General features: G+C 40.9%; 1 protein-coding gene across 1 annotated transcript; it reads left to right on the forward strand.

Moving 5' to 3' along the window:
- Positions 1 to 2,939: 2,939 nt before the first annotated feature.
- LOC310872161 (zinc finger protein 516-like) lies at positions 2,940 to 8,860 on the forward strand (the record flags this gene model as incomplete). The annotated part of the gene is made up of 4 exons (XM_083783881.1): positions 2,940 to 4,335; positions 6,042 to 7,352; positions 7,600 to 7,664; positions 8,347 to 8,860. 4 exons carry the CDS (start codon positions 2,940 to 2,942, stop codon positions 8,395 to 8,397), a joined length of 2,823 nt encoding a protein of 940 aa, XP_083640007.1. The 3' UTR covers positions 8,398 to 8,860.
- Positions 8,861 to 14,703: the final 5,843 nt, after the last annotated feature.

The following is a 14,703-nucleotide window of genomic DNA, read 5'->3' on the forward strand; positions in this document are numbered from 1 at the left end:
ATGTTTATCTTTTTTGTTGTTTTGTTAAAAAGTTCAAGCTCAATAGTGATAATTACTGTAGTGTCTTTTCAGTACCAGGGGTATCCCTGTCTTCCCAACTCCTTTAAATACTACCTTAAAACGACCTAAAATAGCAGACGCCGCGACGTGTTGTGAGCTTATTGCTGTGCTTAGATCTGTTATTTTTGCTATTTTTTCGTACGACTAAGTATGTAGCCCTGTGTACGCCCCTAAGTCATCAATCTAATTCAATCACAAAAGAGAACCCATATCAGCTTTGTTTTTTTATTGCTCCAAATTCAAAATTGTCTGCTCATTTATTTGTGTCATCACTTCCAATGACACGTGTTTATCCTGGTATCCTGTATGAGTTATCTCTCTTGATTGGATGCAATTACTATCCTGACCTGTATTTTCTGTTTACTAAATGAGCTGTAGAGACAGGGGGGTCGATTTAGGACTTCTATTTTACTTACTTCTATATTACTAATCTAATTACAGTATTATGATCTGGGGGCAAGTAGTATGTCATATTGCAATTTTGGGCATGTTAAGAAGCGCTTTTGACACCCCGCGGAGTGCGCAAAACGGCCTTAAATTAGTCATGGGTGTGTTTAAGGCGTGTTTGAGACGTACCCAATCAACATGTCCGTACTATTCTCTTTACCAGTCAGCTGATGTCACATACGGAATGCGCACTTTGGGGATCGTGGTATGACATTTCTTCAGGCTGGCACCATAGAAGACATGACATGCCTTTGTCACATTTGGGTTAATTATTCCTATTGCACTGCATGCTGTCACCTTTATGCCTCAAAAGAACAGACCCACCTTTCAGATCGGAATGGAATTGCGAGTAGATAGCAGCATATTGGCAAATTGGCCATGCAATCCATGCGTAATTAATTCATTCGATAACGATAGAACCATGTACCATACAGCGAATGAAAGCAAGATTCCTAAGGAATATGGAGATTTTTACATTTAATAAAACGGTTGAGAAATGAGAGAACCATGAGTGTTTATAGGCTAATATCAACGTTTTTTTATGAAAGACCAAACGGGCTGTGAACTTGAAGAGCTCAATCACCATCCCGACACGGAAGAAATATAGCCTAGTGCATGCATGTATATGCACTGTTGCACTTGCACACAGTAGCCTACACACGCTCTTTATTTGTTTCTATTGAAAAACACCAGTAAAATAACGTTTATTATATTTTATTTCATTCAAGTCACGACGAAGGAATGAGTTGAATGCGTGCTGCGTAATGCTGTGGCCCCGATGGTATGGTCTTCGCTGAGTTCGCTCGTAGCATTTTATTGAAGAAGACTTGAATCGGGTGTGATACAGCATATGAAAGCACATTTCCCACGGATTATGGAGATGTTTTTATTTATTTTTAAGGTTGAGAAATGAAAGAATTATGGCCGTTTCTAATCTCAACATTTTTTTTAAAAAGACGCAAAACTGCCATGTCTCATAGAAACAAGTAAATAGGTCTATAAAAATAAGCGCATATAACAGGGGTCTGTAACCTATTTTAAATGAAGTGCCATGTTTTTATTTTCTAAATAGTGAGTCTGCCATATCCAGATTAATTTGAATGACACCACATTAAAATAAAAAAACATATTTTGATTGTCCACAAATATAAAGTTCTTCCTTCTTTTTAAATATGTTCTTGCACATTGTTATAATGATCATTATATATCCCCCTGCAGTCAGAGTTCATAGTTTTAATGAATGAATGTGATGCATTGTGAGCTGGTATAGATCTGCTATTTTCAAAAGTAATCATTTTATTTAATTTTTGGATTAGCCGTCCTTAGTTGGGCAAATGCATTCATCTGGGGATCCTTGACATGGGAATGTGCTGTGTGAGGATCACTGGTTTAAACAACATTAGGAGAAAAGCCCAAATAACCACTTTAGAAACAAGAAAAGCAACAACACAGAAAGCAACTTTACAGAAAAATAAGCCGCTTATAATAAACAGACATGGCAACACTCTAGCAGCCTCTCAGAGCCGCTCAAGTGTCAAATCAAACAGTGCTTTTTGCGTTTATGAGGTGGTCAGACCCACGTCTAATCGTTATGCGCTGAGTGTCTTTAGGTCAAGGGGCTTAATAGCAAATTGCGCAAAGCGAAAATAATTAACATATGGACACTCCCACAATGCTAAAATATTCAGCAACGCGGTAAGCCATAATGTGTGTGCGTTCAACACGGGCCAGTGCGTTCAACACGGGCCGATATGCCTTTCATAATACGAATGTGCGCAGAGCGAGGCCAATTTATGTATTTCCATTGGTAAAACGCACCTTCAAAATCTACCCAAGGGAGTGTCTCCATGTTACTGAGCAAATACTGTGTAATATAGAGCTATTTAACACACAACCAAACTCCATTTTCTTAGACATACTGTACAGTACTTTGTGAATATTGTGTTACAACTGGATATAGGGCATTCAACTGCATTCCTTGTTAATTAAATTAGGAACACATTCGGTTTCTCTTCAATAGTGAATGTTTCCTGTGGGCTGAATGCAACCCCTTGACTGAATAAATAAACGCGTGAACATTCTACGTTTACAGCATAGTTTCCGTTGTGATGTTGTCTTAAAGCTTAATGTTTTATGTAAACTTTTAATTGCATTGCTGTTGAAATGTGCTACGCAAACAAACTTGCCTTGCCTTGTCAAAGTAATTTTGATTACTTATCCGGTTTGATCTGTTTTTGTCTTCCAGGTTTTCTGGTCAAGCTCGAACAACAGTATGATACACGGACACCGGGATGGATACTAAAGCCGTTTCTGACTCCTCCGTGACTCCCGTTTTCAGAACTTGATGACATTTAATACACGCACGTTGCAAAATTAAGGATTCATTGCACACCTGTGCTATTTGAGCCATACCCGCACTCTGGGGCCTAACAATGGAGGGAGACCAGAAGGCGGGTGTGTCAGAGAAAAGCACAGCTGTCGTGAAGAGTGAGCCGGAGGATGATGACACATCCGGCCATGTGTGCAGAGTGTGCGGCCGTAAATTCCCTCTCCTCAGCTCGCTGTCCCAGCACATGAGGAGGCACACGCGGGAGAAACCGTACAAATGCCCATACTGTGACCACCGGACGGCCCAGAAGGGCAGTTTGAAGGCTCACATCCGAGGCCACAAGCTAGGCCTGCTCTCTCAGAGCTCGGCCGACAAGGAGGGGGATGGGAAGCTCGGGCAGAAAGATGACACTGAGACTCGCGATGGCTCTCCTGGATTCGCCGAGAGCACGTCAGACGAGGGCCTTCAGGTCAACGGGAAGGTGACGAGGAAAGGGCCCTGCAAGAAAAAGGCCAAGTCCAGAGACGTAGAGGCTGCCGTGGAGGAGACAGCAGCTAATACGGATCAAACATCGCAGCAGTTGAAGGAGGAGGCCAAACCGGGGCCCTTTCCCTGTAGTCAATGTAGCCAGGTGTTCCCCAAGGCGCTGCTCCTGAAAGCACACATGAAGAGACACAGGGGACCCCAGGACCACGGCTGCCGGATCTGCGGTCGGCGCTTTCGCCAAGCCTGGTTCCTGCAGAGCCATATGCGCATTCACAAGGCCAAGGCCCAGCTGAGGAGCAGCAAGGACGGCGGGCTGCCAGCCACCATCAACGGGGTTCCCCAGGACCCGGCCTCCCTGACCAACGAAGACTGTGTCTATGAGCTGTGTGCAGGATGCGGTAACTTCTTCCACGACCGCAAGGCCCTGCGAATACACGAACGCTCGCACAAACAGAACAACGGCCGCCCTCAGAGCCAGCCCCAGCAGGATTTCGACGACGCAGAGATCGACAAGACGCATTTCTTGGAGAGCCTAAATCTCGTACACGTCACGTCCGGGGAAAGTCCAGAGGAGAGGAGCCAGGGCGGGCGAATACCTCAGCTGGACCCGGTTTGCAGTTACCAGGCCTGGCAGTTGGTTACCAGGGGGCGACTAGTGGAAGTCACGGAGAAGTACCTGGGGTGGGAGGAGAGACTTGCCGACACCGAGGTGGCATATGATAAAGACAAGAGCGAGTATATGCCACTGAAGCAGGACAGGAAGAGGAAGCAGAGTGATGCGTCTAGTTGCAACGTCAAGAAGAAGAAGAGCGGCGTGACCGTGAGCCACGACGCATCAAACGGCTTGACTCACAGCATGGGCGGCAGCAGAAAAATACTCAACCGCAGCAGTGACCGCATCCTGTTCAATGGCCTCGGACATGCCTTTTACGGGGCATTGCAGAAGCAGACGGTCAAAGAAGGTTCGTCTGCCACCAAACCAGCGAACAGCATCAGGAACCACGCCAAGGAAGGTGAGACTCGCATAACCAACAGTGGTAGTAAAAGCATTCACATTTCTTACTTAAATGAATGTATCAATACTGCAATGTTGATAATACTTATTATGCAGAATGTATAACACATGAAAAAAAACTTTTGAAAATAGCAGAACTACAAGCTTGTAGATAAGCTATTTTCAAATAGCTAAAGTTTAAATAGGGCTGAAGTGGGTTTGTAATAATAATCTAAATCTACGTAAATAGAAACATATTCAAATAATTAGTAGTGGAGTAAAAAGTTTTGTATTTGCCTGGCTTGGAGATGAAGTGGAATAGAAGTAGAAGTATTGAAATTGATAGATACTTCAGTAAAGTTACTAAAGTACAGTAGGCTACTTGAGACCACCACTGCATAACAAACAACACTACACTATAATACTGAGGTTTGGTGCAGTACTTGAATCAGAGCAGTGTACTATGGTGAAGAACTACCACTATACACTATATTGAATGAATAGTGTGTAAATAAATTCAAATTCTAGTGTGAATTTACATCAAGGTAGGGGGGACCTCTTGTGGTTTGTACGAGAAATTACATCTTACAGCATTTGAGGTTTGTATATAGAGACAAATTAAGAAGTTTATTGATTGTTTTATTGTGTGTAGTTCTTTTTTGCTTGGTAGCCTAATCCTTAAGCCGTTTTTTTTTTAAAGGATTACTAGTTTTAAGTAAAGCTCTTAAAACATCACTTTCAAGAGACGCTGTATTCTGAAATAAATATCAGAAAATATCTCAAGTAACCCTCACTGATATTTATGAGAGGTGAATAATTTCAAATCTAAATACACTTTTGTTTTTGTTTTGTTTATCACAGAACAAAAATAACTATGCATTCATGAGGCTCGAACACATGTTGTGAATAGCTTACTCTAGCTAGTTTATGGTCACTCAAAAATAGTGCTGGATAGTTTGTGATAGCAGTACCACAGTATGTTTTCCCAAAACCTGATGCATAGTAGTACGGCCAAACACCCAATCAGTAAGCAGCTACAAGTAGGCTATATGAGTATGATACTAAACTAAACGTGTATTATCCCCAGTGAAAGGAAACCTGTTTTATATATTTATGGTAGATTAGTTTGGCTTGATGAATGCTGTAAAATGTAGTCTGTTGAATTAAAACTCAACTCAACTCAACTTTATTTATATAGCACATTTTACATGACCAGGTCAACGAAAGTGCTGTACAAAGAAGAAATGAAAGCAAAACGACACAATATAAGAAGACAATACAAAGGAACAAACAAAGCAGACTGTTGCACTAGTGAGGGAAACAGGGCTACCTCAACTGACACTAAAATCCAGGGAGAATAAATGGGTCTTAAGCAAAGATTTAAAAGTTATGATGGACTGGGCAGCTCTGATATGAAAGGGCAAATTGTTCCAGAGCCTGGGGGCAGCCGCCGCGAAGGCTCGGTCACCCTTGGATCTTTTGTTGGTCACTATCACATCTAGTTTTAGCTGGTCGGCCGACCAGCTACAACAAATACTGTAAAAAGACACATGGTTTCAAACATTGAGTTGGTTTGAAAGCCTGAAAATGAAAAGGTTCAGCAACATAAAATAAAGAGATTATATTCTTTTCAATCTGCAGGAGTTGCAGTATATTCTCATTTCTCATAGGAACAGTTTTGCCTCACGTCAGTTCCATTGTTCACCCTCCTCCTCTCTCCCACAGATGGAAAGAAACGCTGCGAGCACTGTGACTTCCACGCTGCCGACGGCTCCTCTCTCTGGTCTCATGTGCACAGTCAACACCAGGACATCATGGGTCCCCGCAGCAAGCAGACCACCATTTTGGATAACCTTAGTCAAACAAATTCCAAAGCCTCGTACATGGACTACCTCAGGAACAGGAGTGCCCTGCTTAGCCAGACACATCCACACACAGGTCCTGCCAGCCAGGAGAGGTCAGTGTCGAGCATTCAAACTGAAAAGTCAAAGGGCGCCCAGGTCAAGGGGGATGCCACTGTTGAGGCCGCTAATCTACTCAACTTGTCGGCATTGTCCGAAGGTCAGGGAGATGGCGCCGGCGATCATCCGGTGAAAACCGCAGGTCTCGTGAGACACCAGTGCCCGTACTGTTCTCACACTACCAATTACCCAGAGGTACTCTGGATTCATCAGCGGGTAGCACACAAAGTGGACGGTGCTAGTTTCCTGGCACCCAAGTGGGCACCGAGCCCTAACTTCAAGGGATCAAGGACTAGTGGGGCCCTTTGGCGGCGCACAAGGGCTCCACCTTTCCTCGAGGGCAAGGATTGCCCGGCTCTGCCTGCTCCCAAAAGTCAGCGCACGCAACCTCCGTCTTCCTCATCTCACAGCAGCAGCAGTAGCGGTAGCAAGCGCTCTGCGACTAAGACTCAGACGGGTGCGTCCACAAATAAGTCAAAGCTCACCACTCAATCAAAGGACTCGCAGTCGTTTGTGGATGGCTCCTTGTCCAGTGGGAGAACAGCACCGCTACCTCAAAAGAAGAAATACGTGGAACAAACTCGAACGACGGACACGGGTAGTAAAGGCACCAACCACACGCACCAAGTCACTTCGTCGAGCAGTCGGGCGCATAGCAAGAGTTCTCCAAATACCCAATCGGCAAGCAGCAGCCCTAAGCACAGAGGCAACCGAGTCGCTGTGGAAGGGAATCTGGTTCCCCAGGAAGGCCTGGGTTTCATGTTGGCCAGGAATTACGGCAGGACTCCAATTCACGGGACAGCGGATCGAAGCCATCGCCATCCTCATAGCCAGACGCGTGACTCTTCTGCAGTCCCTAAGGGTCATGATGTGTGGTCTGCCATGAGCATGTGGGGGATGCATGGTGGCAGAGCATACTTAGATCCAGTCCTTTTTGCTCAGGGAAAGAGTGAGTCAGCTGGAGACATGCCAATGGACATTGATATTTTGAGCCTCTTGAAAAACTACAGTCCCCATGACCTGGCTGCTCTGTACCAACACTGGGGCTTTGTCGATCCCAGGTTCGATCCACAAGGTAAGGTAAAGCTAATTTAGTTTGGCATTTTATTCTCATTTTATTGTAATCCGATGATTTGCTGAGTGATGCTTTGATCTCCAGCTATTGAATAATTGCGGCATGCTTGGACAGGAAAAGCCGTCAGACAGTGATTTATTTTCTGTAGATCATTAATAAAAGAAATAGGAAAACCTAATGATAATTATGTATTAATGTCCATAAGTTCATTTGAACTTCAATATAATGCTTTACCTCATTTGTACAGCAATGTTGCAGTTGAATGGAAATTTTGGAAGTGAAGTCCATTCCTCCTCTGAAGCTTCCAAACAGGTAATTATTAATCTCTTAATTTAATCAAGAGTGATATTTTCATCAGACTCTGTACAATGTGCCACAATCACATCAGAACCGCAATCAACTAAAATCACTACCGGTGTAAAGGAATGGGTGAAACACGTACAGTTAGAGCAGGTGACGTCTAGAACAGGAAAGCACAGACAAATAAAATATATAAATCTATTTACAGTACGATTTAGGCATTTAGCAGACACTCGGAGCGATTACAGTAAGCAATGTTAAATGCCTAAATTGTAAACGCGACGTAACACAACACATGCATAGAAATAGTAATCTAGGACCATAGGTAAATAAAGACTTATTTTTGATAAAACATTATAATTATAATACATACCGGTACATTTGTAATCTATACATTGAAACTATACAAACTATATGATGCCAGGTCAATTAACCTGGCAGCTGTCTACATAGCATTCTATCGGGTCCAAAATAGATATTGTGTATAATAAAAGTGTATCATCAGAAAGTACAAACACCATATGATAATGTGTACTGTACATTTAAAACTACAAAAAAAGAACACACCACGTGCATGCACCCACGCACGCACTCACGCACACACGCACACACACACACACACACACACACACACACACACACACACACACACACATGCACGTCATATCTAACCCATTTCTTCATACTTGTGCAGGTGGACAGCCACTCCACTTCATCCTCAGGGTCTCTCCAGAAAGGAATGTGAAGAAATGCAGTCCTGTAACGCATGCGTCAGTCGTACAAAGAGCCTGTGGCTGTTAAAGGAGTCAGCCATAACTACTTGAGGAGGACAGAGGCACTATGTATGCAAACCAATGAGCCGGAACTTTGTAATTCCACAAAAACCTAGAAGGTTGTTTGGACTTGGACTACGGTATGCTACTGTTTCCACTAATTGTTTGTTAAATGTGCTACATGTTGCATATTGCAACACACTGGTGGATGTTTGTCTGAAGCACTGGTTCGCAAAAACTGGGTCAGGACCCATTTGTGGGTCACAGACCTTTTATTTATTTTTGTTTTCCTGCATTTTGTTTTAATTATTATTATTTCAAAGGATTGACAATTCACAATTTCATTAAAACAATTCAAATATTTTGCGAAATACATTTAAAATAAACAATATCAAATCAAATAAATTCCATAAATTAAAAAAAGAAGTAGTGAAAATAGCAACGTGTCACATCGTGGCAAGATTGTAGATTGTCTATTTTCACTAGTTTGCGTCCCAGATCGTCAAATTTCTCTTTTGGGTCGAACTAAATAGTTTGGGAACCACTGTTCCAAAGGAGCATATCTTTTCACCCTCGTTGAGTAGCTGGTAGTTGGAAGGACTGGCCTATGGGAGACTTTCACAGTAAATAAGTGAACATTTGACCATAGAAATGTCCATGAGACATGCAGACTCATAGTCTAGCTGAATATTCTACTCTAAAAGTTGAAAAACGTAGTCAGTTGTTGTAGTAGGCTACCTTTCACTCCACCTTTATTTGAATGTTTGTTTGTTTGCATATCATTACATTTTTGCTATATTTTTTCCCCCCTCATCTACAGTATGTGAAAGTTGTTTGGTTTAGGGTGACTAACAAACACATCCTACAATCTGTGTTGAAGGGGTAGAGTATGAAGGACTTGTGTGTTTTCACATGTTTGTTCTGGGATAGCAGTGAAGTTAACTTGTCCATGGCTCTCAGTTAATATTTGGCAAACAAGGCCTATATTTAAAGTACCATGTATTGTGCCAAGGCTGCATTTATCTGAAGTCCACAAATTAAAAACATTAAAAAAAAATAACAATCTGATAGCCAATTAGTTGTGACTATTAAATGACATTTGGAATATCCCCCTCTGTTTTCTGGAACTATTTAAGAGATTTCCGTTCCACTGCCTTTCTGCTCATTATTAAAATGGGTTAAACATCATACTCACTGCCGGTGTATGTTGCTCTTAAAAGTTACTGAGAACTTGGAAGAAAGAGTCTTTACAATATCATGTTAACAATGATGTCATCACAATTAGCAATTTAGCGTGTCCTGTTTTTTTTTTAAATGCCATTTCATACTGTAGGTTCATATTGGTTCTATGTGTACACTCTCAGATTTATGTGGGTCTTTGCGGACTGATCTACTGTTGGTGCCAGGGAAGAAGCAGATCTGTGGCAGTGGCATTCTGTCCACTGAATTGATACAAATTTGCAAATACCTCGTTACAAGTTTACCATGCCATTTGGAGTCAATTCATATTCCATAATCAAACTAGGAAAGGCAATTGATGGAAAAAAGAAAGAGAAATCAATAGAAAAAGCAATTGAAACAACTTGGTTTAGATACATGTTTTCTTCCATTATTTGCATGTGTCATAATTACCGCTATATGAAGAATGAATGTGGGGTTTATAATATTTTCTTTTTGACTTTATTGCAGTCCTCCTCGCACAACCAATTATTATTATTAAAGATAATGCTATTGCAATGAATGGTGTGACACTAATCTTCAATTTTAGAAAGTAATGGCAACATACCAATTTCATCATTATCCTTAGTTAGAAAATGTAGAGAGTTCACACGCAATCCACTGATGTCAGGGAAACTCTTTCATTTGCAAAGACTGTAAAGATAGTTGACAGTTTCAAATTCCTTTTGTAGATAGGTAGAATAACTTTTTTTATGTGTTTTATGTTTGTATATGTTTTATGTTCAACATGTTGCTGTTTTATTACCACTCAATTTAATGCATTTGCCTCCGAATGGAAAATGGCCTATGCACTTACCAAGAGAGAAGCCATCAATTCGATTCAGAAAGTCACATGGGAGATACAGTAAATTCCATTATTTATTATTTAAGTATTGATTTCAATTGTTTTTCAACCGTTTGTGTGTAAAACAATGTTTTTGTATTGTAAAACATAGTTTTATTTTATTGTTGTTTTTTTCTCCAGGAGTGGGAACTCTGCACTTGACATTTATAGGAATATTGTAGGAAATGTACATAAAATGTGACCTTTTCTTTCCGATACTTACATGCATAATATACTCATTTTACCACAAGGGTTTAAATGCAAGGTTAGCCAGGACCGGCAACCCTGGAGCAAGTTAGCTTAATCCATTAATCAGGGATTGACACGTGTATGAGGTATCAAACTTGTGACCACTCAATTATGAGACATTTTCTCTTAATTATTGGGTCACCCTGTCACCTGTTAGGATATTGGTGCAGTCTGCACTACAGTGAAACGGCCGGGAGCTTGTGCTCCGGTTGTTTTTTGTAATTGTGTGAATGTGATAGTTCAGAGCAATACAATTGTTAACTATATTGCTATTTTTGCCGACTATGTTGTCTACTAGAGCTATGCAAATAAAACTTCTGAAATATTTAACTGTGTCAATGTGCGTGCGTGCGTGCGTGTGTGACTAATACATAAGGTTTATCAGAATTTGGTTTTGGCCCTATTATGCGCCACCCCTTATCCCTAAACATAATATTTGCTATTTTTTAATACCGGTATTTTAAAATATTTTAGAATAGTTAAAATAGCTGATCTACAAGCTCACAATGTGTCTATGCACGTGACTAGTTGAACTATTTTAAAATGTTATAAAATAGTAAAAAAAAAAGAGGGACTCTGGACTGATTTGCAACGAGCACTTCTAAACTTGAACACGATTGATGTGTCCAAGTTTAGAAGTGCTCGTTGCAAATCACTTAATGTCCTGCGTAACACCTGTTATCCAAATTGCAATTTTTATTTTTTTAATGTTCAATGGCATGATTTAAGATCATACATGGTTTTGACATGGTTCAACAATACACTAATATACTGGCCCTTTTACATGGTTTAACATCATACTATATACTTTTTTGCATGGTTTAACCTACTGGACTCCGGGGACCCCCAGGGGTCCTTGAGGGAGTTCCAGGGGGTCCCCAGCTAAATTATAGTTTGTAACCAATTGGGTCTGTAACTCCGAGAGTGTACAAATGGAACATAACATTTGTACACTCAGAGTTAAATTGATCATAAATCTTATACATTGTACGTGCATATCCACATGCATAAACACTGTAGAAATCAAAGTTGATGCATTTATTTATTTTTGGGTGGGGGGTTTTGTGTTTCGGGCATTAAGGGGCTAATAACTAAAAATGCCCAAAGGATATCACAGGGCACTGGACCCTCTTGAATTATTAAGAGGTGACCCAAAGCTACAAGAATCAGTTGACAACTATCATGCACTGACTTGAGTTTGAGGGTTATCTAACTCATCTTCTTGTGCATGACGTCACATCCAGGTCATCCAGTCATTGATGTTGTGTTTTGAGAAAAAGGCAAGTTTATTTATTAACCTGCTTTATTATTTTCACTACTTTTGTACATTGTTTTTGTATCTGTTGTTGCAGTTATGTAGTGATGGGCAAATGGCTCTGGTTAGCTCTGATCCATAGCTCTAATGCCTTTGCATTATTAATGCAAAGGCATAATAGAGCTATGGAGCTGGTAATGAAGCTCATTACTTGAAGCTGCAGTGACCTCTCCTGGTGAAGTGCAAGACTGCAATTATAAAAATTGCATTTGACGTCTGATTACTGTTTGTAGGATGGGGAATGTTCAACGATTTGACACATCTAATTTATTGCTTATTTTACTTGCCTGCCCGCTAGAACTGTGGCGTGATCCTAGCCACAATTTGCAAGGATTAGATGTTTGATTGGTATTAGTTTATGTTGCTATGAATCTCTCCTCACTCTCTCTCTTGTACAGACCAATGCAACTTTGATCATAATAACTTGTATTATTTTAATCTCTCACTAAACAAAATAAATAATTTGATTATTTGTCTCAAATAAGTGTTGTGCCAGAGGTACTATACAACCCACCAGGTCTGATCATGTTCATTGCCACTGTAGGAGCCATATCATTTGATTTAATATTCTTGACTAAAAAATGTTGCCCCCCACAGGTCGTCTTGGAAAATGGCACCATAGTTCCCTTTAATTAGGCCACAGCTGAGTGTGCGACTCTCGCACGTACTTTACAGTCTCTATGGTACACACACAGCGCAAATTGAAAGAATAAAACTTGTTATTGAATTATTTGTTTATTTTGAACCTGAAACCTGCGCTTGTTTCACTTAATTTGTTTAGTTTGTCTGGGGCCTGTTATTGTTTTCTTAATTTGCCCCCATTTTATTTAGAAACTTTGACAGTGGTTTTCTCCTTTTCTGATGTGTGCAACTAACCTCATCATGCAGGAAATTGCCCAGTGCCTACCCTGACCAAACAGGCGTTGATTTCCAGCAGACATTCAGAATAACGAAAAACAGGCCTGTGTTCTGTTGTTTCATTTTAGGTTTTAGGTGTTTTCTCAATTTTATTTTGAAGAGAAAAACAAATTATACGTTAGTACCCTGACAGTGAGACCTAACTACTCACAGCTCCTGCCATAAACCACATCAAGAGTCAGTTATCAATCAACATCAACAAACAGTGTCACAGTGAGTAAAACAAGTCAAGTGTGAGCGCATTGAACCGTATTCTCTGGCATAGAAAGGCATATTGGCCCTACAGCCACTATAGTATTAATGTAGCCTATTTGTGGAAAACAAGGACAAAACGGATAGATTTCTATTCTATAACAAGATCAACCAGTTGCACCTCGATCTGACTTATTTGAGATCAAAGTCAAATAGGCCTATACCGTACTATTTTTAACAGATTATGAATCACATCACACAATGAAATATTACATCAGGTTAATGGGAGATAAACAAATGTAAGATAAATGGTGGTATTTTTCTTTAGCCACCTGCCCAACTGTGGAGGACCTCATCACATTAATGGCTATGGCTGTTTTTAGCCCAAGGACTGTTTTTCGTGCAAAACAAATGTTTGAGCATTGCGTGTGCGTGGCCTATAGTTTTTTTTTTTTTACCAGCCGCATTACCAGGCTCTGGGTGGTGCTAGAAATCAAATGGGCTATGTTTCGATTTCAATGAATGACATTTGAAAGCTTACATGTACTTTCATAATCTGTAAAAAGCGGAAAAATGAACATACTCTCAAACCATTGTTATGGGTCACATAATTATACAAGTAAGACGCCTGAGGTCGAGAAGCCCTGGCCATATATGGAGTGTATACAGGGTGTGATAGGTCAGATCAAGATATTGAATGTCAGAACAGGTCAGCTACTGAGTGTATTGAATGTACAGGGTTTGATGAGGGCCCAGGTAGTATGAATCGGCCCCAAGGGTGGCAGTGGGGGAAGTGTGTTGAATGTACAGGGTTTGATGAGGGCCCAGGTAGCATGAATCGGCCCTAAGGGTGGCAGTGGGGGAAGTGTGTTGAATGTACAGGGTTTGATGAGGGCCCAGGTATAGGCGGGGCCTTACTTTTCGACCCTGTTGAGAACTCTAGTTTGAACTCTAGTTGATGTCATAGGGCTGATGTCATGTCAGGTCACGATGACCCGGGGGCTTGCCTGGGGTGAGTGGCGGGAATTGTGAGTGTCATGACAGAGTGAGAGGAATTGTGAGTTAGGTGTCAAAACGCAAGGTTTCATAGTTGACTGCGACGGTCGCAATGAATGTGCTTAACAACTTTTAAAGACCTAAAGGTTAAAATTAGTGAAATAGCTCTATATTCTGATGATTGCTTACTGAAAGGTTGCTGATTAGTGGAGGTATAGTGTGGTAATCTTGGAATCAATCAATAGGTTCCAGGTTCCGCCACTTCCCTGGCTTAAGTGTCCTTGAGCAAGACAATGAACCTAACTAGTTGCCTTGGATGGTTTCCTCTGCCATTGGTGTGTGAATGTCAAGTAAGTGTGAAGTAAATTGGAGAAATTGCACCATGTGCCATACTGATGAGAAATTATACAGTGCAACATTTAGCTGGCTGATCTATTAGTATAATATCCCCCCTCCAAATGCCCTAATGCATCACATGTACAAAAATAAAGTTGGATGCCTAGTTTCATTGAATATGCAATACATTTATTCAAAATCTTGACTTAT

The sequence above is a fragment of the Protomyctophum parallelum genome, assembly GCF_964188405.1.
Source record: "Protomyctophum parallelum genome assembly, chromosome: 1".
Classification (NCBI taxonomy): domain Eukaryota; kingdom Metazoa; phylum Chordata; class Actinopteri; order Myctophiformes; family Myctophidae; genus Protomyctophum; species Protomyctophum parallelum.